Genomic DNA, 27732 nt, shown 5'->3' with positions numbered 1-27732 from the left:
CAAGATTCAGAGTTGTTTAATGCATGTTAGTTTTTTAAAAATGAAACATTCCAAGATACACACATCATAAAGATACAGGATCTCTCATATTAAAGATTAACAGTACACCAGAGGCTTGCATAAATACTTATTGCTATTGTGTAATATATTCCAAATTATCCTCTACAGAGTTCAAGTAACACACACCTACATACATACAATGCACTATAGAAAACTCTAAGCAATGGAAGCACATTCTTCAAATAATGAAATCTGGTAGAGTATTTGGAAATTATTCTTTCATAAAAATATAGTTCAATTTTTTTTTGTTTTTGTTTTTTTTTAAAATAAGTAGTGCATTTAAGAGGTACGGGCATATAAGAGTATAAAAGTTTCCAAATGTTGTATTGCAAAGTTGCTACTTATTTGCTTTAAAATATGTACACCTGAGAGTTAAGTCAGAAAGGCACCAGAACATTCAAAACTTACTCAGATTTTGTTCTGAACAACAGTACATTACAGGCATAAAATAAGGGCCAAATCCCCAGCTGGTGTAAATTGGCTTAGCTCCATTTACTTCAGTTTCACTACACTGATTTACACCAACTGAGGATCTGTCCCCAGTGTTTGTTCAAAATTCCTTTCTTTGTATTTTGCTTCTGAAACTCTTAGGGCCAAATTTCCAGTGCATCATAGACAAGACAGACCATAATAGCTGTGTCAGACAAAAGCATTAAGTCTACATATTAAAAATATTGAGGAAATCTACTTAAATGAATACAGATTTTTTGTTCCCCCAATGCGCTAATTCAGCATAGCAACCTAGATGCCTCCAACACTTCCGTTTTAAAAGAGAAGTTAGTTGGAAAAGTGTAAAACTAGCAATTCCTATTCTCCCCCGACCCCTCTACTCCCATAGCATAATTTATAAACAGATAAACTGATATTTCAAATGGTTTCTGGGCAAAGACACTTCATGGGCACAGTTTCAGCTCAGAGCACATTTTTAGAGCAATCTAAAACCCCCTGAAAATAGGGGTTTAATGTAAACACTGACAATCTTAAACCCTAGCAGCATAAATAGTCCTACCAGAGAGTTTCTGTGCAGAGTTAATGTGATACAAACAGGTTAAGGCCACAATCCTGAAAACATCTGTGCATATTCTTAACTTTAAGCACAAGTAATCCCATTGAAGCTGTAGGATTACTTGTGTTCTTAAAATTAAGCATGCACAAAATTGTTTGAAAGATCAGGACCCTAGTTAGTGATTCAGTTTTCAAAGTCCTACAGATTGTTATGTTTGTTCCTGCTGTATCTAGTGGTTCTGTAAAGTCTCAAGAAGTCAAAACCCATCTCACACATAATTTCCTTTTGGAGGTTTTTCAACTATGCTTCTGAGCTTCTGTTAACTTTATGATTAGGAACTGTTTGTCACGACTCTCCTAAAAAGACAGTTAAAATAAAACACAATTAATATATTTGAAAACGACATTCTGTTTCTCCAATATATCTATACGTATAAGTCACACTCACTTTGTCTTCACTAGGAAAAAAGGTGGGTTGTTACCACATGGTAACTACCACATGGTATAATCCTAGTAAAGATAAGGCAATTGTAATTTTAACATGAGTTAGCACCGTTTCCTTTTCAAAAGCACGTATGTGACTTAGGAGCACAAATCCTATTAACTTTCAATGACACGTGTGCTCCTCAATCACTCGGGCTTTTGAAAATTCCACCCCCAATATACATTAACACACATGCCCTTCTCAGACACAATCAAAGTCTAAATACCAAAAGCTGGAGTCCATTCTTAAATACACACGCAGGGGCATGCGCTACAAAGTTTAATAGTCATTGACTGAAGCTCTGCTTGCACTCTCCAAGAGAAAACCTTGCTCCAATCAGGATAATGCAGATCTCCAAAGAGTGCGTTACTACAGGTACGTGTGGTTGCTATGTTCATGCTTGCAAATCCCCAAAGCTCTGGGCATGGGTTGATTCTATGTGGAATGTCTGAGCCCTACTCATCAGTAGTTTTTCAAGTTAGTTATTTTAAAACTATTCCTAGTAGAACAGGGCCTAATTTCATGCTATTGTAATACAGACACGTAATAATAATAATTAATAATATATAGGCATATGGAGCTGTATTAGTAAACACAGATTTAGAAACTCTGCTCAAAGTCAGATATCACAGTAATTTTTGCATACATAGTACTTGCAAAGAGCAGTGATATTAAATAGAATGAAATATATATATGGCAATCAGATTTATTCTCAGCTTGTGGCTAAGAAACATTCTTAGCAAGAACATTCATAAAATCCCCAAAGCAAATATTCTGCCTAAGATGGGGTCAGTCACTTGACACCTCCTATTTTTCTGTCTTAATTACTGTTTTCAGAGATTAATATTTGAAGATCAGAAGGGATCATTAGATCATCTAGTCTGATATACTGTATCACACGGGCCATAGAATTTCACCCAGTTACCCCTATATTGCACACAACACCCTGTGTCTGAGTAAAGCATCTCTGCCAGAGAGGGATTCAGTCTTGATTTGAAGACATAAAGAGATGTTAAATTTAGGGGGGGGGGGAGTTGCCTTATTTCTAATATGAATTTGTCTAGCTTCAGATTCTAGCAATTGGTTCCTATTATTCCTTTAAACTCTTGCAAGATTAAAGAGCCCTTTACCTTCACAGGGAGAAAATACAGGGTACTACTTATACACTGTTGTTCTCATTATACCTGGCTATATAAGAGAGAAATAAATCTCTGCATGCTTGATTTCTAGTGCAACACAACTGAAAAACTTGCGGGGAGGGGAGGTAGAAATGGAGACATTGTATTAGATCTTACCATAACCAATTGTTCCCTGAGTTGATCAACAACTCGTTTATGTGCTCCAGCCAAGGCAATGAAATAGAACATAACGAGGCTGCAAACAGGAAATTTGTATAATATGTTACCATCATACACATGCCAACATACACAGAGAACTATTCAGAAAAAAAGACAGTTACAGTGTACACCAAACTAAGCCGGGGGTGCTGAGATCCATTGAACCAAACTGTAAACCCTGTATAGAATAGAAACCACTTCAAGTCAGCAGCACCCCTAGTTTCAGCACCTATGAACTAAGCATTGTGATGGAAAACCCAAACTACTGAAGAATCAACATACAGCTGGGATGGGTAGGGGACAGCCATGACTGAAGCAGCCTGTGGCAAGAGAGCTGTTGAGGGATTTCTCCTGTCAGCAGGAAGAGGCACTCAGGGTGCATGGAAGGTGGGGCCTCTTGAAGCTGTTCTGAGATCTGTAGTGCTCCCCTCCCCCCGGTCTCTACACTTCTGTGTGGTTAGAGGGCCTCTGTCCCCTCCATGGACTATCAGCACCCTTCCGTGCCCTGAGGGGATGCTCCCCGAGAAGCTGAGTTTAAACAAGTAGTTCTCTAATTTCCCTCTTCTCCAGTTTTTAGCCCTTGATCTGTAGTCACATCAATTGTATATTAATTCCTGTGGGCTTACTATAGATACTGCCCTTGCAAATGACTCAGAATGAGATTCACGCTGTGAAAGGAGCAAAGGAGGTAGCAGGAAACTGGATGCTGAAACTGCTTGCCTATCTGAGAACTGAAATAAATTTTAATTATTTGGAAGAAAAACTATGACCACCACCTACTAGCAAACATGTCATAGGGAGTTAGTGACCATGTATTAAAAACATTCTATGAGTATTAAGGACATGAAAAATAAGACTTGAAGTCTTGGGGGTACAAAACTGCAGACCCAATTCAGGAAAGCTCTTAAGCATGTGCTTAAAATTAAACCTTCAAGAATCAGAGCCTGGGGTGAACATTCAAATGTACTTGGTGGTTTTAACAAGTGCACAAGCTATACAGAACCCCAGTGCACAAGCCTCTCAAGATCAATGAAACAGTGACATAAAATTAAACTCTGCTTTATGGACTGGCCTATCTGGAGACCAAGTAGCAACCCTGGGACTTCAGTTTCCTAAACTGGAAGGCCAGACGCGTTACACAGGTGATATTCTGGGGGGAAAACTGCCCTCTGCTTACAACATGCCAGTTTTCGGAATGGCTAGCAGCTAATGTTTTGGGAAGAGAGATAGAAAGCTGCGATGTTGGTCATCTGGACAACTAGGAGACGAGAGAAGAATGCAAATAATGAAAAGAGACAAAAGCTGAAGGTTCTAATACAAGATCTGAAGCCTACCGCCTCCCTAGGCAAAGAAAATTGGGTATAAAAAATGTTTCACATCCGTTTAATTAACAGAGAACTAAATCATACAACTACATGGAGGACAACAAAACTTAAAGGGCACCACCAAACTCAGCAACACTCACCAGATAACCATAAAGAAAGGCACTGCAAATGCTTCTGAAGCTATACCATTAAGGACCTTCTGCAGAGCTGTTGGAAACCCTCGTATTGTATGTGGAACAACATCCCACGAACTGTTAAAATTAACGAATGGCCCACATGCTTTAGAGGAGCGGATGCTATTGAAAAAGCAACATAAAAGAGATGTCACACAGAAAGATATAACAAGGCAACAGGGGATCCCATTCTTATTTGTTTCCATAAGTCAAAGTGCCCTTGTTTATATTAAAATGAATTATTTTAAAACAAAAAAGTTACTAGTGCACAAGTAATTAATTACTTTTTAATTCTATGCAGGTATATTTTCTTCTAACTTATATTTCCAAAATGGTTGGAGACAGGATGGTCTGGTGCTTTGTAGGATGAATATGTTCGGAGAGGTTTTGGTGATCTAGAAAACTCATTATGTTGCATGTGGTATGATTAAGTGAGTGAATGAAAGATCATCTTGTCTTCCTCCCCCCTTACACATCTTTCTTCCCTCAGCTTTATTTATTTTTATTAATGCAGCAGCAGTTCCTTTCTCACTTCCTTTTCACGATCAAATGAGCAGTAAAGAGAGTGCTGACACCGGGGAGTGGTTGGATTGTCTTAACAAGAAGTCAGAAAAGCCAGGGGGCTAATTGCCCTAGTTTAATCCTGAAAGGCCAGTGAAGCTTCTTGAGGAAAGCAGCTTCTGCGGCCAATCAGAACCAGACGAGCCAAAACATTTTTTAAAAAGCTCTCTTGTGGTTTGGAAGAAAGGGGTGTAATTCAAACACTAGAAGCTACCCGCCTCCTGAACCCAAGTTCTGGCACAGTTAAGTTTCCTGAGTTGAGGCTAAACCTTGGAGGACTGGAAGCCAGGCTGGGGAACCTGAATTTTGACTTTGGGGTATTTGTGTTTGGAATGTTTGGGTGCATGTCCTTTCCCAGCACAGGGGAGGGCAAATTAAACTTTTACTCTTCTCCTTCTCGCCCCCTCTCCCCTGGAGGGAGGGAGGGAGAGAGGGAGAGAGAGAGAGAGAGAGAGAGCAAGCAACCGTGACTTGTTTTATGAAAACCAGACCCACCACTTGAGGCATCCCTACTCGAGTTAAAAAAATCCCTTTAAATTAAAGCAAAATAATAAACTTTATAAATATTAAACCATTATTTACCGTGTCATGCTGAGTCCCAAAGGAATAAAAGCCAATATAAGCCCAATCAACAGCACCACCAGGAAGAAGAAATTAGAGCTTGATGCTCTGACAGACCTCTTTGAAGGTCTACACGTATGCATCAAACTTATCTGGAGAAGAAGAAGGGGGGGGGGGGGGGAGAAACAGATCTCAACCATTTTATTTTTCCAGTAGGTCGATGTCTATCCTAGCCTAGCCCATCCCCCTCCTCTGGTCCCAAATATTAAGGGCTCAGTCCTGCTCCCTTTGACATCAATGGGCTCCCTGAAGCTGAGGTCAGAATGTTTTACATTTCAGAAGAAGCCAAATACCATCCACCATCTTGGGTTTGCATCTTCTCAAGAGGAAGTCCCTACAGTTGCTTTTAGAGCCTTGGCCCCAATCCTATGACTGCATACAGGCCCATTGACTGCAATGGAGTTTTGTCTGTGTGGAGTATATTGCAGGATCGGGGCCTTAGGTTTTGAATCCAAAAGTCCCAACAAGTCACATAAACCTTTGCAAAATATTAAAATGTCAGCAGGGATTTGCTGCTCAAAAGGAATGAATCTAAACTGGTCTGGTCAGTTTAGATTCTTTCACAACTTCTGAGACAAAAGGCCCATAGAACTGACACTTCTTAAGCAAAGTCTTGGATTTCCATTTTGTTGATTGAACTGAATATATGCCATCTTGGCAAAATCCTTTCCTTGCTCTGAAGTCTCATTTTGGTAAATAAACCACTGACAAGAAGGTGTAAATTAACTGCATCACGAAGCAACAGTTTCTTATAAAATGGACAAATTAACTGATGAGCATGACATTTTCTAGATCCTTTCAAAGTTAAATATCTACTTTTTTTTTTTTTTTTTTAAACCACCCCAAAGAGGACACCATGTTATTTCATTTCTAGTACGCTGCACCCTTAGTAATCAAAAAATCAATACTATTTCTATCTTCTGCAAGTACAAAAGCCACAGAGAAGTACAGAATTTACTTCCGCTTACCACAAACCTTCATTACCTTTTTTATGTAAAAGACGATAAAATATTTTACAGTTGCTATAGCAGGAAGAAGTGGTGAATAAAAGGTTCCAATCCAGCAGATTGTCTGCCCGTAAACTATTTCCAGTACATTTTCAGGAATTTGAAATTTCTGCAGCCCGCACCACTGAATCGGTTTATAAGAGCAATAGGTAACTAACAACCTAAAAAACAAAACAAAACACTAGTTCTCAAGCAGTGAGACTGAATTGAACTCCACAACCTTTTAAATATATAGTCAGAGTAAAGAGAAATGTAACATTAAAAACATTAGACAAAACTTGTAACACAATGATGTCTGAAGAAACCGAATTCCATTGGCAGGCAAGTGCTAAATAAAATACCTGCTCAATTGCACAATCTGGTAATTTTATAATTGTGGTCTTATTTTAAAATGGAAAAGCTGGTGAGAAAAGTAGAGAAACAGGAGTAACGGTAAAAGGGAACATCTTAAATTGTTCTTCAAAAGCATGTTCAATGGGAGCGAATACTCACTTTCTAGGAAAGTCAACAAACAGTGCCACAGCAAAAATTATTATGAAATCAAAAATCATCAGCTTATACATCTCCTGCCCAACTCGAGTTTCCCAGCACTGAAAAAAATAAAGAGGGAAAACAGGATTAGAAGAACAAACAGCAACTACAGAAATCTGTCAGAAAACACAACTAACTTCAAAATCACTGCCATAATAGTGAACTCCTAGCCATGTTTCCAATGTTTTATTATTATTATTATTATTGCCCTATAACCCATAAACATTTTAAAGGACCAAACCTTGGTCCCATTGGTATCAAACGCAATAATGCTGTTGGGTCTGAGCCTTAGCTGGTGTTAATGTTCATGGCTCCAATGAGACAGATCTACACCAGCTGAGGATCTGTCCCACTGGCTCCAATGGAATCGCAATGTTGCCCTAAAAGGAAAACAGGCCAGACACAGATTTAAGAACTTCACTGATTTACACTGAGCAAGAATATGTAGTGCTAACTGTATCTCTCCCCCAACCCTGCACAGCAACCCAAGTCCTGATTCACAGCCCACAACTAAAGAGGAGGCAGCCGATTGTCAGCTCCCCGTAGATGCAGGAGATATATAGCAAGGAAAACTAATGCCTCTCTTGGAGGACATTAAAAATAAGCATGTCTCAAAGTGAATATCAATTCTGAGTACCTGACACGCAAGCAAAGCATGTACAAAGGTATCTTTATTTGGACGTTCCGACTGATTAAACACAAAATCTGCTTACTGGGTAGAGTTTGTAATTGTATCCACAGGCCTCACACTTTTTACTATCACATATGATTCGATTCCGCAGTGAAAACAAGAGAACACCAATGTTGGCCAGCCGCACAAAGACACACCTGGAGAAATGACAAAACCCCACGCTCTAACCCCTCAGAAAAGTCACAAGTGTAAGAGCCTGATCCAACTGGCAATGGGAGTCTATTAAGTGTAACAGGGTGTTGGATCAGGCCCTTAATACAAAAGCATTTCACACAGCTTTAACTGAAGAATAAGCCAATGAGTTAACATAGATTTTATTTCAGTTTCAATAACATTAAGTTTCTTTGACTCTTCCCCACTTTAGATTACAGTATGTCAGTGTTTTGCTTACGTTATGTCCTAGACCACAGTCATTTCAAATGTAGGCTTGGGACAGCCAGTCCTAGGGCTGCCACTCTCTAACTGCTTCAGGTCATCAACTCCCAGCTCTTTGCGTGCTTATCCTGCAGTATCTTTTGGCACAAAGTACTTAACTTCCACTTTGTGCTGGGCCTTGTCCTGCTCTAGCTCTATTAATGCAAGACAGTAACATAAGTGAAGCTAATGACTGCACACTCTGTTGCTGTCCTGTGGAATAGCTGCTGTACAGGAGGACAGTGTGAACATTTCTCCTGCACTACTGAGAACTGTGCCAAGACCGTATCTTTGTCCCACCACCAATTTATATCAGGGTGAGCCCCCAGAACCAATCCCCGCCACAGACCACCCAGCTGGGGGGGTGGGGGAGGAGGTAAGATGAGGAAATGACTACATTGTCCTTACATCCACAGACACAGTCGTGGATTGTTTCCAGAAATGAAAAAATGCAGTCATAGAAGTCCAGCAGTGGCTGCTCTCTGCTTCCTGGGCCCTCCCAAGGAAGCCAGGTTGGCTGCTGTGGGGAGCCACAACATAGCTGCTCCCTGATTTGGGATGTTGCTGCTTGCAGGGCCGGCTTTAGCCACCGCGGGGCCCGATTCGAAGGAGCTGCCGCCGAAGTCCCGCCGAAGTCCAATCGCTGCCACAGAGGAAGGACCCTCCGCCGAAATGCCGCCGAAGACAGCGGCAACAATGGAGCTGCCGCCGCCGCCAATACCGGGACTTCGGCGGCAGCTCAATCGGCTGCTGGTGCCTTCAGCGGCACTTCGGCAGAGGGACCTTCCTCCACGGCAGCAATTGAGCTGCCGCCGAAGACAGCGGCGAGACTTCGGCGGCAGCTCCTTCGGGACTTTGCGGGGCCCGATTCCGGGGAATCGGCTGAATCGCCCTAAAGCCGGCCCTGGCTGCTTGGGACCATTTTAACCTATGAAAAGAGCCCCCATGTGCCACCAGGATCAGCGCCTTAGAAAAGCTTGTGACGATAATAATAAACACACTTACCGCATAAGTGTTAACCTGATCTCAAAGGCTGGTGAATACTCTTCAAATTTGATTATATATGAAAAAAACAGAGGCGCAATAAAGTTGGCCAGGGTGATCACTATAGAAGGCAAGTATTGCACGAAGAGATTATCCTCAAACATCATCTTGCTGCTGTCCTACATAGGATGAGAGGTGAGAAGTGTAACACACAAAAACTTCTCTGTTCCTGTTCTCTGCTCAGGCTTCCCATTGGCCTCAGCTGTCCAGAACTCTGGCATCATCTTTCACTCTGATCTCTCTTTCTCTACCCACATCTCCTGGGACTACAAATTTGCCTACTGGCACCTCTGCACCACTGTCAATACACAGCATTGCCTTGTCCCCATCCCTCAGGGTCGCCCAGAGAATTCTTGGGGCTTGGGGCAAAGTGGGGGAGCTACGGCGCTTGTACTCACCTGGCGGCGGTCTGGGTCTTCGACAGCGGGGGACCCTTCAGTCACTCCGCGTCTTCGGCAGCACTGAAGGACCCACTGCCGAAATGCCAGGGCTCGCAGGGCCCCTGCGGGGCCCGGGGCAAATTGCCCTATTTGCCCCCCCCCTCTGGGCAGCCCTGCCATCCCTTCCCAAATGTGCATCCAAGCCATCATCCCTGCATACTTGGAACACTATGACTGCTCCCCCAAGGCCTCCCTAAATCCAAGTACATGCAGAATGCCACCGCCAGCTTTTATACTGATGCATAAAAAGCACAGCTGTGTCTCAGCTCGTTCCCTTCCCCTGCCTCACACGACTCCCCTGGCTTCCCAATCATTTTAGGATCCTGAACTCCTTGGGTGAAATCTTGGCTCTAATGAAGACAAAGGCAAAACTCCTAATAGAGCCAGGATTTCACCCTTTGTATTTAAAACCTTTCATGGCCTTTTGTCTATATGGTCCCTCTTTTTCCTCTTCCTGTTTGTCGAGCACTGGCCTTCTCTCTCTGTCGTGTCAAAAAAAATCTGGCCACTGTTGGTGAAAGAACCTTTTTCTTCTCCGTGGAGTGCCCACCCCTGGAACAACTTTCCTGTGTCTCCCCACATTAGTAACTGTCTCATTTGAAGACGTCGCTTTTCTCTCTTGCATATACCTCTTGATTCCGCTCCCCATTTGCTGCCAACTAATCAATGAACTGAAGAGTGCTTGGGGATCCCCTTTGTATGGAAGATGCTATACAAGAGAATGTTGCATCAGACCAAACCACTCCATTCCTTTACAATTCTTCACCTTATTTGCCAAGCATACTTCGATCATCAGCACACTACCAGGATTTATTCTCATGTCCTGTCTAAGACTTACATTGGAAATAATGTCTTGTGAGTAGATGGTTGCTCTATAGATAGAGTAAAAGCATCCTGACAAAAGTGCAAGAACAAAGATATTTAAAAATAGTCTTAGACAGTAGATGCGCAGCTTTTCTTTCGTTGTCCTGCAAGCTTTTTTTTGCCTTAGTCTTTCTTCCTCCAAGTCTGTCTATAAATCAAAGAAAATTCATATTGAAATGTACAGTCCTCTGATGCAGAGGGAAATGTGTCCATGTGTCATCAGCACCTAGAACATCTGATTAAGACAAAGAGGTATATCTTGTTCTTGAGGTGCACACATTTGCAGCCTGATCCAAAACGTATTGAAGTTTTTCCATTGACTTCAACGGGTTCTGAACGGGTCTATATCCCAATGTAAATCCCCTAACCCAGTGTTTTTCATCCTTTTCAGATTGGCAACCCCTTCTTCAAAGTCAAAAATCTTTGTGACCTTTTTACATTTATTATAAGAGTAAAATATGTACCAATGATAACAAAGATAAGCCTATATAATTTATTTCTGTGTGGGTTTCAAGAGGTTGACAAGAATACTTGACTTTTAAAAGTCAGGCTGTGTGGAGAGTGGGGGAATGAAATTCCTTGCTTTAGATTGCAATAACATTTTCAATGTCTTGTGACCCCACGTGGGGGTCCAAATCCACTGGATGTGAAACACTCATCTACACCATCTCATCAGATAATTAAATGGTAAGCTCTTTGGGGCAAGGAGCTGGGTTTTTAATTTGTTCTATGAAAACCCCTGGCAAACTTGGGCACTGCAAAAACAAACATAGTAATAATCTTAACACCGTTAATATCAATAGGAGTTATTCTCATGTACTGACTATAAAAGATAACTCACCCTAACAAGGACATTTTCATTTATACTTAATATAATATATTAAAACTCAAAGGGAATTTAAGGCAGATAACCTTAGTGAAGTTCACTTTCCATCCCCAGAACAAGTACGGCATTCACACATCATCCCATTATTGCACATCAAGGATGATCTGAAAAGGCCACCTCTAAGGGAGATGTTAATCCAGCCACCAGGCTCATTCAGCATGAGACCCAGGACATGGGAAGCAAAGGAGGGGCTGGTTCTGTTCACACTGTGTGCTCTGCTAGACTGACGGAATAATGGTAACATGCAGAGACACGTGACATTGCACCCCCATATGTTCGAGACTAGAATCAAGACTTTCATTGGAAATGACATCACCATTAGGATGAAGGAAGCTTTGATTTGTGACCTGAGTGGCAGCCATCTTATTTTCTCCACACTGGAATAAAACTAATTGAGGCCCTGGATTTATGGTAACACATTAATCTGGTCTTAAAAGAGACGAAAAAGATGGGTGTTATATTTTGTGATATACAGACAAACAATAGCTATTGTTTAATGGCATTACACACACACTGTCTCAGTATTCAAAATGGATAAGAAAGAGGAGGAGTAAGGCGATAAGTGGTAGATTTCTCTCCAAAGGTCATTTTACCACACAAATGTCAGCAGCAAATGTGTGTGGGAAGAGGGCAGAACAATACTGATTTTAATCAGAAATGCCTGATAGCCCCCAGTTGTCTGTAGAAAACCTCTTCTATTGTTGAGAACCTATTTGGAGGTTTGAATCCTATTTTCTGCACGTGTCACTGAAACACCTGATTGAAAATGGGTTGTTGTTTTTTAAAAGCAGCAGTGTCGCGGTTGGCAAATAAACTGTAAGGTGAAACTGCTGCTGCTCTTTATTCTGACCAAGCAGCTTCCTACAGTGTTGCTACCTTATAACCCCACAATCAATAGCTTTCCTGTTGGGCTAAGTAGAGACTAGCACAGGAAGAATGACTGGAATGTGAGCAAAAAGACAAGAGAAGCATGGGCTGGATGGGGAAGGCCCTGAACCTCAGTACTGATCCTGCCAGCGTTGCAACAGACCCCTATGTAGTCCGGAAGAGCATGCAATAGGATGTGGGATCTCTCTCTCACACACACACTCTCACACACACACACACGCTTCTTTAATCTTCCTAGCCCTATCCCAAATATCTGCAAAGTTATATACATGTCTTATTAGCCACCCTGAAGTGCAGCAAGGCGAAATAGTATACAAAGGAAAAAACAAAAACAGTTACTTACTTTTAGTTCATATTTTAAACTACTATGTTTTAGCCGTGAAGCATTCAGGTCTGTAATGCAGAAGTCCCAGCCTGCAAAGATTTTGTTGCAATAACTCTGAAATGGATCTTCCTCACGTACAAAGCTTTGTTTAAATCCTTCCACAGACCTAATAAAACATATTATAGACCCTTGTTCATTCATTAACAGTCTTACCAAAAACTTGAGCAACCACGATTTCTACATTTTTTCTTTCTGCCCTTTCAAAATCTATATAGCAGAAAGCAAAATCTCTACTAGTTGACACACATTAATCAGCACAAGCATCTGTTACCAATTTTTTCATCCAAGCTCTCTCAGTAAGGCCTAAGATAAGAAAAAAAAAAATCAGCTTGAAGTCATTGCAACCCATGGAAACTAAGGTTTTGTGTAGTTCAAAAATGGATTTCAGAGTCCCCTCAACTCTTAGCAGCCACATATACTTCCAGAAATACACTGAGACTCCGGTCACATAGTGTCCATGAGGTCTTCTGTTTTGCCAGTTTTCCTCCCTCTCCAACTCGCACTACCTCCGCACAAAAACTTATTTCAACTTTATTAAAAATATTAAAAATTCTTAGCTCCCAGTGCATTATATTAAAAAAAATCCTAACAGCTCAAGACTACACAGATAAGGACTTAAGACCTCCTTGTAAGATCATAAACCCAGAAGCTAGATTTATTCAGCCTAGCCAATATTCAGCTTTATTAGTTTACTTGGGTCTGCATTACAGACCTAAAGTTTTTGCTTCAGCCCCCATCAAAGGCTGAATGATCCCCTGGAAAGCAGCCAATAAAATGAATGTTTTATTCCACTTGCTCTGTATCAATACGTTTTTGGAGGAAGAAAACACCATGAGTTATCAGAAGAGATTTAGTGGATGCTACACCATTTCCATATCAATGGCAGTCCAAGAATAATTCACTGTGTTTCCTATATACTGGGATAGAAAGTGAACTGTACAATATCAAGCAGTAAATAGAAGATACCAAAACTTGTCTTTACCTTTTCACTATCCAGAGAAGACTTAATGAGAGATACACAAGTGTAGTCAGCAAGTACGCAAGTGGTACATTGTATTTAATGGCATTGAAATGTACCATATCTATTCTGTAATATCCATAAAACAAACTCGTCATTTCAAGGAAACCCTGTGACAGGATGAAATGCACATAACAATATTAATCACTCAGCTAGTAAACATGGTTTTGCAAAGAGCTTAGTACAATGAAACAAAGATTGCTATATAGGGCCCCAAACAGGCTGCAACAAGTTTGTGGTTCCCAAGGTTTTGCACAGCGTGAACCACGTTTTGTTAGAGAGATTACCTACCTCATGGACCCACTTCCCCTTCCACTCACAACACAGCCCGCTGGCAGCTTCATGTAAGGCATTGTGGCAGAAGTAATATTTTTAAAGCTTCTTTCAGTGCAAAATAGCAGCTGGCAATGAGGATAAGTGACTGCAGCATGTGACCAGCCAGGTCTCCTGACCCACCAGCAAGCAGCTGCTTGTTGCATACAAAGATTAAAACTTTATCTCCACTGGTGAATATGCAGCATCATTTTCAAAACTGATGTGAAAAATTATTCTCCTAGCAAAACCCCTTTGTATTTTACATGTGTTAACTTTGGATTTAGAAAAGTAAAACAATTCAATCTAATTACTCACGGTGCCAGAGAGCAGATCTATTATGTAAGTATAGAAGTAAACGAGTCCTTTAGTACCACTAATTGTATAAATTCTGCATTGCGGCTCTGCAAAAGGAAGACAGAATAAAAGTCACTGGGAAAGTAGTAATTTTCCACTTTACCTTGAGACCAAGCTAGTCAAACGTAACTTCTACAGGCAAACACTTATCTCCCCTTTAAAACGTTTGACATAAACAATAGTAGACTATTGTAAGGATGTTTACCTATGCCTTTTGGAGGATCTTTAACATAGCTACTGTTGAGAACTCCGTATTGAGAAATGGTGCTTGGAAGTGTTATAAAACTGAACATCAGAACAAAGATTATAAAATTTAACAGGACCAGGAAACGCAGGAAGGAGAAATAGGACTTGATACCAGTGCCAAACTTCCCTGGGAACAGAAAAAAAATATGTCACCAATCATAATGAAAAAAATCACTGTGAATATAAAACAACATTAAAGGCAAAGAGTCCAGAATCTGATCTCAGTTACACAAGGGGAAATCTGGAGGCATGCCACTGAAGCTAGTGGATTTCCAATGATGTAAATTAAATGAGAATCTGACTCAGTGTCTTTTTTCAACCAGTTTTCATCTGACATCTCTATTGATCTGTCAGGGAATTTATAAATACTAGTATATATATTTAAAAGGCTGACTAGAGACGTTACTCTATACCTTTAACTATTAACTGTGTCCACACAACACAGCAACCTGCAAAAAAAAGGGACAAACACAGATTCCCCTTTGAATTTGATTTCAAATCTAAGTACATTTAAGGGAATCTAAACTGGTGTCATTTACACATTCTTCTGGGTCAGTCAACATAAAATTACAACAATTTAGACTCTTTTCCATTCAGACTCACACCCTCTTACTGAGGTGCCATTTACATTCCCTTACATATCACTTCTGAACATGCTCTTGAGTCTGAGTGAGCATATGGAAATCTAATTTAGACTAATTTACACTCCAGGGAGCTATCTGGAGGTGTAAATAGGGTAGGGGGAACTTTAACTTATCCCAATTACTTGCTTTTCCTAGTACAACCCTAACACCTCTCTCTTCCAGTCCCTTAGCATGTAATTTACTCCCTCAAACTCAATGTGCCAAATTTAAAGGTAATGTGTGAGGGAAAGGTGCACAATAAATGACAGTAAGGGGTTGCAAGACTCAGGCAGGATAACTTATACCAAGGGGGCCAGTAGAAGGTGAAAGTTGCACCAGCTTAGACTCATGTAAGGTGCAAAGGTTTGAATGGGCATGAAGTCAAGGCTAAGAAACCTTATCAGGGCAGTGTAGGGACATTTGCACTGATGTCGACTGTGCCATGGTGTACCTATTCTGGAGACTTCAGTCTTCGGGACATGCAAACTTATTTTCTGAGCAAAACGCACACATGATCTACATACACTGATCTACATACTAACACTACTGCACACTTAATAGCAAGATAAAACAGAAAATGGAAGTATAAAAGGGGTAATACCCTCAATGTTATGAATGTCATTTCTCCAAAGTTCCAAGTAAGATGACAGCTCCTTGGTTTCATCTAGGAATTTTTTCCATGATTTATTCCTGGTCTGCTTCCACTGATCCCATCCAGATAAATATTTTACATTAGCCTCCTGGATGTCCCTAGTAAAAATATAAATTAAAATAAACTCCTAGTCATAGAGACAGTCTTTTTGGGAGTGGGTGGAGTGTGTATACACACACACACACACACACACCCTGGCACCACAATACAAATAAATAATAGTCATGTACACAGGTCCCACCTAAGCTATATTGGAACAGGTCAGGTTCCAACCAATGGCTCCGGTACTGTACCCTTCATTTAAAATATAAAACAAAAATGGCTAATAAATCTCTCCTGTTCAGCTTCAGAATAATTTGTCTCCCTTACTGTAAACTAAAAATAGAACAATCCAATGACAACTAGTGCCACCTTGTGAGACAGGGCAAATAACTGGAGTAGGAACATTCCAACAGTCCAGCAACCTCACTTCTTAATCTTTCTCATCATTAATACCACTTGGGGCCTGTCTACATTGGGGATATTTTAACCACTTTTAAAACTGGTTAGAGCCACAGTACAGACCCATTATTAGACAATTTAAGGCAGCCTATCCTGTTTTTACTAAACCGGTTTCAAAATGGTTCTGCAAAACCAGGTTAGAACACATAGGGTACATCTACACTTCAAGCCTGAGGCCTAAATTTCACCCAAAGGAGACATACCCATGCTAGCTCTGATTGACTAGGGTGCTAAAACCGGAATGTAGCCATGGCAGCATGAGGGGCTAGCTGCCCTGAGTACATGCCTAGAGTCTTAGACAGGATCATACTCAGGGCAGCTAGTCCCTCCCACTGCCACGGCTACATACTATTTTTAGCACACTAGCTCAATCAGAGCTAGTGCAAGTATGTCTCCCCAAGCTGGAATTTACACCTCCAGACTGAAGTGTAGACGTAACCCTCGTGAGGACTTAGTTTTAAGTGACCTGACCTATCTTAAATCGGAGTCAGTAAAAATGGGTCAGGCCGCTTTATATTGTTTAATAATTGGTATACACTGTGTCTCTAACCAGTCTTAAAAGCAGTTTAGCTGAAAGAGTTTTCCTAATGCAGACAGTATCAGGGCTGCCATCTGTAGCCTCTCTGTAGAAAAGAGTGCATATTCGTAATTCATCTTCTAGGACTGCATTCACCTCAAAACAATTTTAAATTAACAGTGAAATGAAAGCGCCATGAAGGAGGAATCATTTCCCAGAGTTGCGTAAACAAAGGGAGATTGCCATTTGAAGACAGCAGCTCTCTTCTGGCACCAATATTTTTAAATTTTCAGTAATGCCTGATTTAGTGACCAAGTGAGCTGGTACAGGGGGTTAATAATTCAGAGAGTCAAGTGATCTCTTTCTTACTGTCAGTAAAAGATAACGTTCTCTCCACCCCAAAGCTATTTTTGCCAAATGAAATATTCCAAAAACATTTATTTTCAATGAGATCAAAATATTTTCACTTTATCATAAATTATATAATAGTCAAAATGAAATACTTCAGTAACTTCCCACAAAAATTTGGACAAGATTGATTTCTGCCCAACATTTTGAAGTTGTCAAATTAGCATTTTCCAACAGAAAACTATTCCACTGGAAAACTGACCAGCTCTAGTTATATGCTCCAGCCCAGCATCAAAAACAAGTAGTATACACAAGCTATTCTATAACATTTAAACCTTTTTCAGAGACTCAGGATAGCTTTTGGCACCATAAGTGAAAATTTGCCGTGGCAAAACAATACCATGGCTAGCAATGGCTGGAGCATTGGGAACTCTGAGCAGCAAGAAAAACATTCTAAATTCAACGGATTGAGATATGATTTTTTTAAAAATATACATTTATATATTCACAACAACTGGCAATGAAGAAACCTAAATACAAAAAGTTAAGGCTTGGCACAAAACCCCCCCACTGAAATTCAAAAGCCTTGTATATCCTCAACCTATGCTCTCATGGAGCAAAGGCAGCATACAGCATTCACAAGGACGCTATGCAAGAGTAGCGAATAAAGGCTCTGAGCTTCCAAATATATATGCTTGTGAGTGGCTTTGTTCACAAGTAGCCCCACTGAATTACTCACAGCCTCATTTGTAGTATCAGGATCATAAGAACGGCCATGCTGGGTCAGACCAAAGGTCCATCTAGCCCAGTATCCTGTCTGCCGACAGTGGCCAATGCCAGGTGCCCCAGAGGGAGTGAACTTAACAGGTAATCACCAAGTGATCCATCCCCTGTTGCCCGTATCTAGCTTCTGGCAAACAGAGGCTAGGGACACCACCCCTTTCCATCCTGGCTAATAGCCATTGATGGTCCTATCCTCCATGAACGTATGTATTTCTTTTTTGAACCCTGTCATAGTCTTGGCCTTTACAACATACTCTGGCACGGAGTTCCACAGGTTGACTGTGCATTGTGTGAAGAAATACTGCCTTTTGTTTGTTTTAAACCTACTGCCTATTAATTTCATTTGGTGACCCCTAGTTCTTGTGTTATGAGAAAAAGTATATAAGGAAGTGTTATTTACTCCCTCCACACCAGTCATGATTTTATAGACCTCTATATATGATTTTATAGACCAAAGATAGCAACACACAGTCCCACATGTTCTGTAGTCACTACAGTTTCCTTGCTCTACGCAGCTGGAAGCTGAATTGATAGTTTGGCAGGAAACCAAGAGCTGAACCTAATTTGCATTAAATGAATAGACTACAGCTGACCTCATCTCTAACTGTGGCTCCAGCTACTCTCAAAGGACGGCAGCTTGCAGAGACTACAGGCCCCAGCAAGTAGCGTTCCAACAGGCACTCTGGAGAATGACATAGGCCACGTTTGGCCTCCATTTTAGATGGAGATAAGGCTATGCAGTTCTCAACACTATGAAAGTTTGATGTCCAGTTTTCTGGGGCACTTAACAACAGGGGCACTTAACAACAGGGCACTTAACACTTATCATTACTGAGCATCCTGGCTTGGCAGCTATTCTGCCATATCAATCACATGTAACTACAAATTGCACAAGTGCCTAGGGGGAGAACAGGAGGTCTGAACCTCAAAGAATGAGCAATTGAATCAAATGAGCGTATACAATATTATTGTACTATACCTGTCTCTCTTTTTCTTGATTAGTATCACTTAAATCTGTTCTTTATTAATAAACATTCTTAGTTTTAGTATAAATTATCTCAGTGCTGTTACGTTGCTGTATAGCGTGAGTCCTTGGTGACTGTAACAGGCTAGCATGTACACTGTCTCTTTGGAGACAGCAAACTTAATTCTGTGTGTGTCCAGTGAGAGGGACTGACCACCACAGAGAGACGTCTCTGGGTAACTCAGGAGCTGGGATGCACTGATTGTTACCTGCGAGGCAAGGTTAAGACTAGCAGAGTCTCGAGGAGTTTGCTGGTGAAATGGACAGATTGATGTGGCTGGCAGCAGACACACACTCTAAGCTCCAGCAAAGCTCACTCTTGCTAAGGCAGAGGGGTAACACTGTGGCTTATGGTTCTGAGAGCCTTGAGAAGAGCGTCACACATGCCCTTTTGTCCTTAACCCAGGCTCTCCTGCAGAGGCCTACCTACTCCCTATAGAATTACACTCCACAGGCCAAGTACCTGGGAGTCAAGGTGGACCTCTCTGCTCCCTGGGCTGCTCCCCACAGGATTACACTCTGCAGGCCAGCCACCTGAGAGTCATATCTAAACTAGGTCTAGGGACTCCTGCAGGAACCTTCCTACTCCCTGTAGCTCTCGCTGGTCTTTGTGAGGATCAGGGATCTATCAGCTGATCCCTGGTCTCCCAGCCTCAGCTGGGAAGCAGCTTATTAGTCACAGATGGGACGAGGGCGCAACTCCCCTTAAATGGCCAGCCATCTGGTGACAGTGCTTTACAAGCACAGGACAAAAAAGTGGTCCCTGACCTAAAGAGCTTACAAACTGCATAGAAAGACAAGAGACAACGGAGGTGAGGGAACACACAAGAAAACAAGAAATGATTACAAACAGCACGATAAGCAATGTCACCGCCCACCAGCTGCCAAGCTTTTTGTAGGCTTCATCACAGAGTAGAGTTTGAGGAGGGGTTTGAAGGAAGACCATGAGGTGGCTTTGCAGATGTTTATGGAGAGCTCTGTCCACGAGCACAGGGGGCAGCATGTGAGAAAGCACACAGGGGCTTATTGGACAATGTGATAAAGTGGCAATTGAGACTGATACCGTTGGCAGAGCAGAGGGGAGTCAACATCTCAACAGTGCATAAGAGATGATGGGCAGGACAGATATAAGCCATGAAGGGCCTTAAGAATGTAGAACAGTATTTTTGTGTTTGATGAGATGGAGCAGGGGGAGCCAGACTTAGCAGTAATGATCTTTAACCTGCTCTTTGATTCACCCACCCCCTTCTTTAATTCCCTGCAATTATTCCTCACCTCAGGCCAGAATGAAGTCATTGGGACGTCTCTTGTGAATAACTGCTCACCAGTGTAAGCCAGGAGTTCACAATTAGACCCATAGTGATCTTTGCAAATTTCTATTTGATAGAATGGATTTGAATATACTACATTTTGGCCAAAAAAAAAAAAAAAGGCTGGACAGCTCCTTTTTGATGCAATATTTGATATGGTGCAAGAATCTAGGAAGTGGACTTGAGTCTTACACCATTTCAGCTCTCCCTGGCACGTACACTGCACAGATTTAGAAAAAGGTAACATTTAAAAAAACAAAACAAAAAAAACAGTCTACTGATCCAACCTTAGTTTTCTCTTCTCCGGAATATTTAATGCATACTCTCTTATTGATCGAACCACAGCCTCATTTTCCACTCCTGTTCTTTCTACAAGATTTCTTTTCTCTGCAGCAGGGGGTCTCGCAAAGCCATGATTGTTTTGTCGTCTATCTTGTGTTCCTCCAGCAGAAGTTCTCTGCCTCAAAATGGACTGATAACTAGGCAATTCTTGCAGAAAGGTAACAGATGGTGATGTATAATTTGCATCAGGAAGGAAGACTTCTGCCAAAAAGAGGAAGCAAATGAACTTAAGTGTAAAATATGGTCAAAATACAACTGATGATACCAGGGGTAGGGATTTTGTATGAAACGTACAATAACCCATAGGGAGAAAGAGTACTGCTGCAAATTACAAAAATCTTTTCAGCATCATGAGGGTGGAAAGGTGTTAAATGGATGCCCTAGACAGTGAAAGTACAGCTGGCGCAAGGAGTTTGAAAAGAGCAAGGATGCTACAAATCATGCTACAGCCCTGCAAAGTCCAGCTCCACAGCAAGATTCAGCAGCATAATTTGGTCCCATCTACACTTCAAGACCAAACTGTATTTTAGCCACATCAGGACCTACTGGTCTGTAGCCTATAGATATAGGCATTTGCTAGGTAAGGCGTAAGTATAAATTAAGGAAGCAACACAATAAGCCTACAAACCTCATCGCCTGTAAAACAATAGCTTAGCAAAACTAATTGAGGCATAAGGCCCAAAAAGCCATAGCATAAGCAGCTAACTAGGAGTCTCCCTAGACCATAAGATATCATAAGCTAGAATGCTGCAATAAACAAATAGGATTAAATTGTTGACAGGACCACAAGATGCCAGCTGATATCAGCAGATGTCTGACCACAAGAATGACATGGTAACTAACTGACATATACTCTGATAAGATTGAGGTAAAAGGCCTAGTAACCTATGGGAGAAGGGCACCCCAGGGTGAGGAAATACAGATAAGGAAAAGGGGCTGAAACCCCTATTGGGTATGCATTAGGCCAGGGGTCGTTTTTAGAAGGTCTCTTTCTACAAGTCTATAATATATAACTAAACTATTGTTGTATGTGAAGTAAATAAGGTTTTTAAAATATTTAAGAAGCTTCATTTAAAATTAAATTAAAATGCAGAGCCCCCCAGACTGGCCGAGAGGCCAGGACCCGGGCAGTGTGAGTGCCACTGAAAATCAGTTCGCGTGCCACCTTTGGCACGCATGCCATAGGTTACTTACCCCTGCATTAGGCATAGTGGGAGTCAGCATAACACAATATAAAAGATGTATCCTGGCCTGCATGCTGGGGGAGATGCCAGGGTGATGACCACTGGTGGTGGTGGTGGTGATGATGAGGATGATGATGATGTAAATGATGACTAGTACTTTGGGTTTTTACATTAGGGATGGTCTGCGTAAACAAATGAATTAGATCCCAAACACCTGGACCATTCTGTATTACTTCTATCTACTTTGCTGGGTTGGAGTGTTTGTGATTTTGTTAATTGTGCTAATAAAACTATTGCTAATTAAAAAGGCCTTTCCTAAGTGTGAGTGTCTCTTCCATGCACATCAGGCTTCTCAACTAATAACTCTGGTTCTGATCTTGAGACAAGACCTTGCCAAACCACCAAATGTTAAATTAGGGATTCTAATCAATCAATCTACCAACAGACCAGGCAACAGTATTGTACTTGACTGCAACATGGTAGCTTTCCATAGGGTAGACAGTGTACCAGATATGGCAATTTCCTGCAATGTCCTTAAAAACCCTAGGTTTCAGAGTAGCAGCCGTGTTAGTCTGTATCCGCAAAAATAACAGGAGTACTTGTGGCACCTTAGAGACTAACAAATTTATTAGAGCATAAGCTTTCGTGGGCTACAACCCACTTCTTCGGATGCATCCGAAGAAGTGGGTTGTAGCCCACGAAAGCTTATGCTCTAATAAATTTGTTAGTCTCTAAGGTGCCACAAGTACTCCTGTTATTTTTTCTTAAAAACCCTAGTGTATCAATTGCAAAGTTTATATATTGTGGGCCAGGATTGTATGCAACATCTCTAGGGGGGAGATGAGATGCAAAGCCTGGAAGTTCAAAGGACTATATTAAAATGGTACTAGACAAGAGTGGGCTTTTGAAACAATAAATGTGAAGTGGATTTCCTGGGCATGTCAAGGGAGAAGTTAATGCAAATTCCCCACCTCTGGTAATGCAAAAACCCAGCCCTTTGAAGCTAAGCCCTGAGGAGAGGGTGATTGTCTGCTGATTACCTGCTCCTGGAGGCTGGAGATCACTGGCCTGAGCTGTATACAGAAACAGGCTGATCTGCCCAGTCTGGATTCTGATGGAGACAGCTATGAATTTGTAAGCCTGGGGAAAACCCAGTTGTGGGTTTTGAAGGACTGACACCTGGGGGAGGGGGAAAGGGTGATCTCCGGTAAGCTTTTTTGCATGCATTTATTGTTGTATTATGTTTTCTCTGTACTATTTTTTTCACCTTAAGAATAACGGTGTTTGCTTAGAATGAGCTGTGTGGTAACTTTCAACCGCTGGCTATTAATATGTTCATAGCCACTGGAGAGAAAGGCGACTGCAGACACTGGCTTGTTTAGGCAGTCTGGCTTCCTTGGGATAGGACACTGTAGGGCAAGGGAGCATGTAATCTGGAAATAACCCTGGCAAGAGGAGGAGAGATGCAGGTCTCTGCCCCAGAGAGGTGACAGCTAGGAGCCAGAAACGTTTAAGTGGGTGCCACTGGTAGACCAGAGAGGGAATAGAGGTGCAATTGCCCTGAACTGTGACTGTCCCCTCTTTCTTGAGGTTAAATTCTGCTCTCAGATTTACATGTGCAACTTTCATGGCAAACAACAGACAATCAGGGCTCCTTGAACACTCCCTTTTACTGAGAGTTTCCGTAAATATTCTCCATGGCGAAGAGGCACCTCCAGAGTCCTAGTGAAAGAAACAAAGGACCTGGCTCTTCCTTGCCTCCTGCAGTCCTTCACACCAGTACAACACCCAGGGGTGTAAAACACTACCATGCTGATTCATTAGTGGTTGTAGAACAGTTCCGCAGAACCTAGGAGCCCCACTCCTGGCCCAGGGCCCCGCGGTGCTAGGCGCTGTACAAACGCACCCTCCGCTACGCTTGACACCCACTTCCCTCTGCGGTACAGGTGGGAGAAGCCCCAGCCCCATTATGTTGCCCAGAATAATCCTTCTTCTCCTCCCGCCTGCCTGGCTCGGAGTCTCCCTCTTTTCAAGCTGTTTAAATGAAGAATCCGAAGCGTGAGAGACCGGAGCCGAGAGGCCGCCCGGAGCCAGCGTTAACCGGTCCACGCGTGTCCCAGCCCGGCTCTCACCCTCGCCCGTCAGGCTGAGCGTCCGCCAGGGAGCGCCCGGCCCGAGCTGTTCCCACGGCCAAGCGCAATCACCGGGCCCTGCGGCGGCGCCCGCCCCAGCCCCAGCCCCAGCCCCAGCCCCGCCGGGCCCCCGCGGCGCGGGTCTCGCAGGCTGCTCCGCAGCCAGCCTGGCGCGCCCGGGCTCGGGGCAGGCGAGGATCGGAGGCCGATGTCCCCCCAGCTCCCCTCCCAGCGCCGCAGCCGGGCACCCGCCCACCCGCCCTCGGCACCTGGCTGCGGGGCCCCTCCGCTCGGCCTGGCTCCCCCCCAGCCAACCCGCTTACCTTCATCGTCGCTGCCGCCGAGCGGCCGCCGGGCCCCCAGCCCCAGGGGCTCGCTCATGCTGGACAGGGGTTAGCCCTTCTGCCCGCCGCCGGAGAAGCAGGAGCCGCGGCCCGGGCTGGGGTTCTAATTTCCGGCCGTCACAGAGCCAATGAGACGCGCGCAGCCGAGTGCATTGTGCAGTCGGTGCGGAGGGACGGGCCCCGTCCCGCACGCCCCCGCGCCCCTCAGCAGCAGGGCACTTGCCTAGTCTACACGGGCGGCCAGGGCCCCCAGTAGGGGCTGCCCCAGCAAGGGTCCCTCTCCACAGGCAAGGCTGGAAAGAGGTACCTGTGCAGTGTAGGGGGCCCCTAGGCAGGAAGAGGAAATAAAGCTAGTCCTAGGCTTGCATTTCCCCCACCCCGTGCGCTGAGTCTCTCATTTCTGGGTCTGCACAGACCGAGGGGCGTGCTGCCCATACAGTGTGTGTCTCTCTGTAAAGCCTGAGAGGCGTCCTGCCCATGCAGTGTGTGTCCGTCTGTCTGTCTGTACAACGTGTCTGTACAGACCATGGGGCGTGCTGCCCGCACAGAGTGTGTCTGTCTGTACAGTCGGAGGGGCGTCCTGCCTATACAGTGTGTGTCTGTCTGTACAGACCGAGGGGCGTCCTGCCCAGGCAGTGTGTGTGTCTCTCTGTACAGACCGAGGGGAGTCCTGCCCGTACAACGTGTCTGTCTGTACAGACCGAGGGGCATGCTGCCAGTACAGCGTGTGTCTGTCTGTACAGACCATGGTGCGTCCTGCCTGTACGTGTCTGTCTGTACAGACCGAGGGGCGTGCTGCCCGTACAGTGTGTGTCTGTCTGTACAGCCCAAGGGGCGTCCTGCCCACGCAGTGTGTCTCTCTGTACAGCCTGAGAGGCGTCCTGCCCATACAGTGTGTGTCTGTCTGTACAGACCGAGGGGCGTGCTGCCTGTACAGTGTGTGTCTGTCTGTACAGCCCAAGGGGCGTCCTGCCCACGCAGCGTGTCTGTCTGTACAGCCTGAGGGGCATCCTGCCCATACAGTATGTGTCTGTCTGTACAGACCGAAGGGCGTCCTGTCCATGCAGTGTGTATCTGTCTGTACAGACCGAGGGGCGTGCTGCCCATACAGTGTGTGTCTGTCTGTACAGACCGAGGGGCGTGCTCATGCTGCCCAGTGTGTGTCTGTCTGTACAGCCTGAGAGGTGTCCTGCCCATACAGTCTCTGTCTGTCTGTACAGACTGAGAGGCGCCCTGCCCAATTATGAAATTCAAAACCATGTGAAAAATCAGGCTGGACTGAATTACTTCAGACCCAGAGAAAGTTCTCTCTCTCCTGCAGTGCCTTGCCTACTTGGAAGAGGTCACAAGGAAATCCCATAGTCACTGGAGCAGCAAACTGTACCTTTCCCAGCAAATTCCTATTCATTGTACCAAACATAACCTTCCTGTTTAACAGACTAGTATCTGGCACCCTTCCTTATCTTGGGATCTAAGAGTTTTGTTAGGAGTTCAGCTGGAATTGGGGATGGGTGGGAAAACAAAGTTATCTGGGTCAAAACTGAGGCTCTAATATGGACCTTTGGGACTCTTAAGGGAGCTCAGAGTGGAGGCTTTTGAAGGAAGGGAGGCGGATTAGATCTCAGCCCTTATTTCCCTTGTCCCAGAGGTCAGTAATGCCTAAATGGTCAGCATAGCACTGTCTAGTGCTAGTGGAGGAATCTTGCCTGTGTCATGAGATACTCAGCTTCCAGCATTTCATCTCCAGCTCTCTCTATTTTTCTCTTTCCTTCTGAGAATTTGGGTCTCTCTCTGGGTATATTCTCCTCCAAAGAGAAAGCCAGCTCATGCCAGCTCACATAAGGGATAGTTAGGGTGGATAGTGGGCCTTCAGCTCCTAAAACTCATCAGAGCAGGGAGTTAGAAGTCAGCAGAGTGGAGTGACCTGCCAGAAATCCAGGGGAACAACAAAGTGATAGCTGGCCCCAGGTAGCTAGCTCACTAGGGCTGCTAGCTGGACACAGCTGGAATAAACTCACTGACTCAAGCTTTGGAACATGAGAGGCTTTTCTCTGATGAGTTTTTATTAATGATTTTTGTCTTATAGGGAAATAAGGACAGTGTACCTTTAAAAAGGTGGTTTCTGGGACCTACCTAAGGTATTAAAATCCCCAGTAATGGCCAATGAAATTACATCATCCAGAGAACACATTTGTGGGGAGGGTCCAAAAAGCCTCTGGAAGGGGCTTGACCCAGCTGACTCAAGGAGTAGGTAAATGTGATTAGAGAATCCTAAGCACTGTAAGGAATTGTTTATTTTGTTACCGTTCATTTAATTTGTTATACTGGACAAAATATCTTGTTTTAAGAAGATTGCTTCTAATAGTGAAGGACACTGACAGAACAAGGAGTAATGGTCCCAAGTTGCAGTGGGGGAGGTTTAGGTTGGATATTAGGAAAAACTTTTTCACTAGGAGGGTGGTGAAGCACTGGAATGGGTTACCTAGGGACGTGGTGGAATCTCCTTCCTTAGAGGTTTTTAAGAGCAGGCTTGATAAAGCCCTGACTGGGATGATTTAGTTGGGGATTGGACTAGATGACCTCCTGAAATCCCTTCCAACCCTGATATTCTATGATTCTATGACACCTGGACTTGTATAAACAGTACCAGTGCATTAACTTTTAACAGTATAAGGAAAGAAAAAATAATGACTAAACTCTAGTGAACTATCTTGACTTCAGAATTGTTTTAAATTAACCTGGACACTGAAAAGTATTCAGGGATAGCTGCAAACTTCTGTCTTTGAAAACTTTTTGTATGTTTGTATAGCAGCAACAACCCCACAGACTGTACTTTTAAATATTAATCTGATGTAACAACTTCCTTCTTGTTCAGCTGTGCGTTTATAAAGAATGTCTAGTATTTTATAAAAAGCAACAGAGTGTTGCTGTGGCACCTTTAAGACTAACAGAAGTATTGGGAGCATAAGCTTTCGTGGGTCAGAACCTCACTTCTTCAGATGCAATTATAGTATTTTATAGGCACTAGCAAATGCTTGTGATCACTGTCTCAGTAAGGGTATACTGTACCTGATCTATTTATGCTTTCATGACTGCAAAGAAGCAGATTGTATAAACATTAAACTAAGAATAGGCCAAACAGATTTTTTAACAAAGAGCAGAAAAAAATTTCGTTCTGCAGTAGCACAACCTAACAAATACAAAGACCTAGATCCTTTGACTGTCAGTGTGGACTGCCTGTGCACCCAGACAGAATCCCAGTGAAGTCAGTGTTTTCAGTGTATTGATCTTAGGTTTTGTAAAACTTATTCTTGCAAACCCTA

At 43.1% G+C, this 27732-nt stretch overlaps 1 protein-coding gene across 2 annotated transcripts; it reads right to left on the bottom strand.

Moving 5' to 3' along the window:
- On the bottom strand, window positions 1–24467 carry TMC7 (transmembrane channel like 7). 2 transcript variants are annotated; one of them, XM_065411879.1, is made up of 16 exons: window positions 24389–24467; window positions 20695–20950; window positions 15874–16022; window positions 14609–14776; window positions 14365–14450; window positions 13699–13844; window positions 12675–12822; window positions 10532–10705; window positions 9215–9372; window positions 7818–7932; window positions 7066–7163; window positions 6551–6734; window positions 5528–5658; window positions 4352–4507; window positions 2845–2923; window positions 1–1422 (listed from the first exon to the last, which is right to left on the bottom strand). In XM_065411879.1, the coding sequence occupies exons 1-16, from the start codon at window positions 24444–24446 to the stop codon at window positions 1363–1365; spliced, it is 2166 nt and encodes a 721-aa protein (XP_065267951.1). In that variant the 5' UTR covers window positions 24447–24467; the 3' UTR covers window positions 1–1362. The 2 variants fall into 2 exon arrangements, with proteins under 2 accessions (XP_065267951.1, XP_065267950.1); XM_065411878.1 differs by lacking the exon at window positions 1–1422 and having other exon boundaries at window positions 1431–2923.
- Between the last annotated feature and the right edge of the window lie 3265 nt (window positions 24468–27732).

This window comes from Emys orbicularis, chromosome 10 (assembly GCF_028017835.1).
Source record: "Emys orbicularis isolate rEmyOrb1 chromosome 10, rEmyOrb1.hap1, whole genome shotgun sequence".
Taxonomy (NCBI): domain Eukaryota; kingdom Metazoa; phylum Chordata; order Testudines; family Emydidae; genus Emys; species Emys orbicularis.
This window is presented reverse-complemented; position numbering and strand designations above follow the sequence as displayed.

Bases quoted from the DNA above. Each gene is read 5' to 3' on its own strand.
- TMC7 (XM_065411878.1), bottom strand. From the start codon at position 24,446: ATGAGCGAGCCCCTGGGGCTGGGGGCCCGGCGGCCGCTCGGCGGCAGC. The intron at 14,777-15,873 runs GTATTACCCCTT...TTCTGTTCCCAG, and splicing joins TGACATTCATAACATTGAGG to GGAAGTTTGGCACTGGTATC. The intron at 4,508-5,527 runs GTAAATAATGGT...CTTTTTCAATAG, and splicing joins TTGGGACTCAGCATGACACG to CATCCGCTCCTCTAAAGCAT.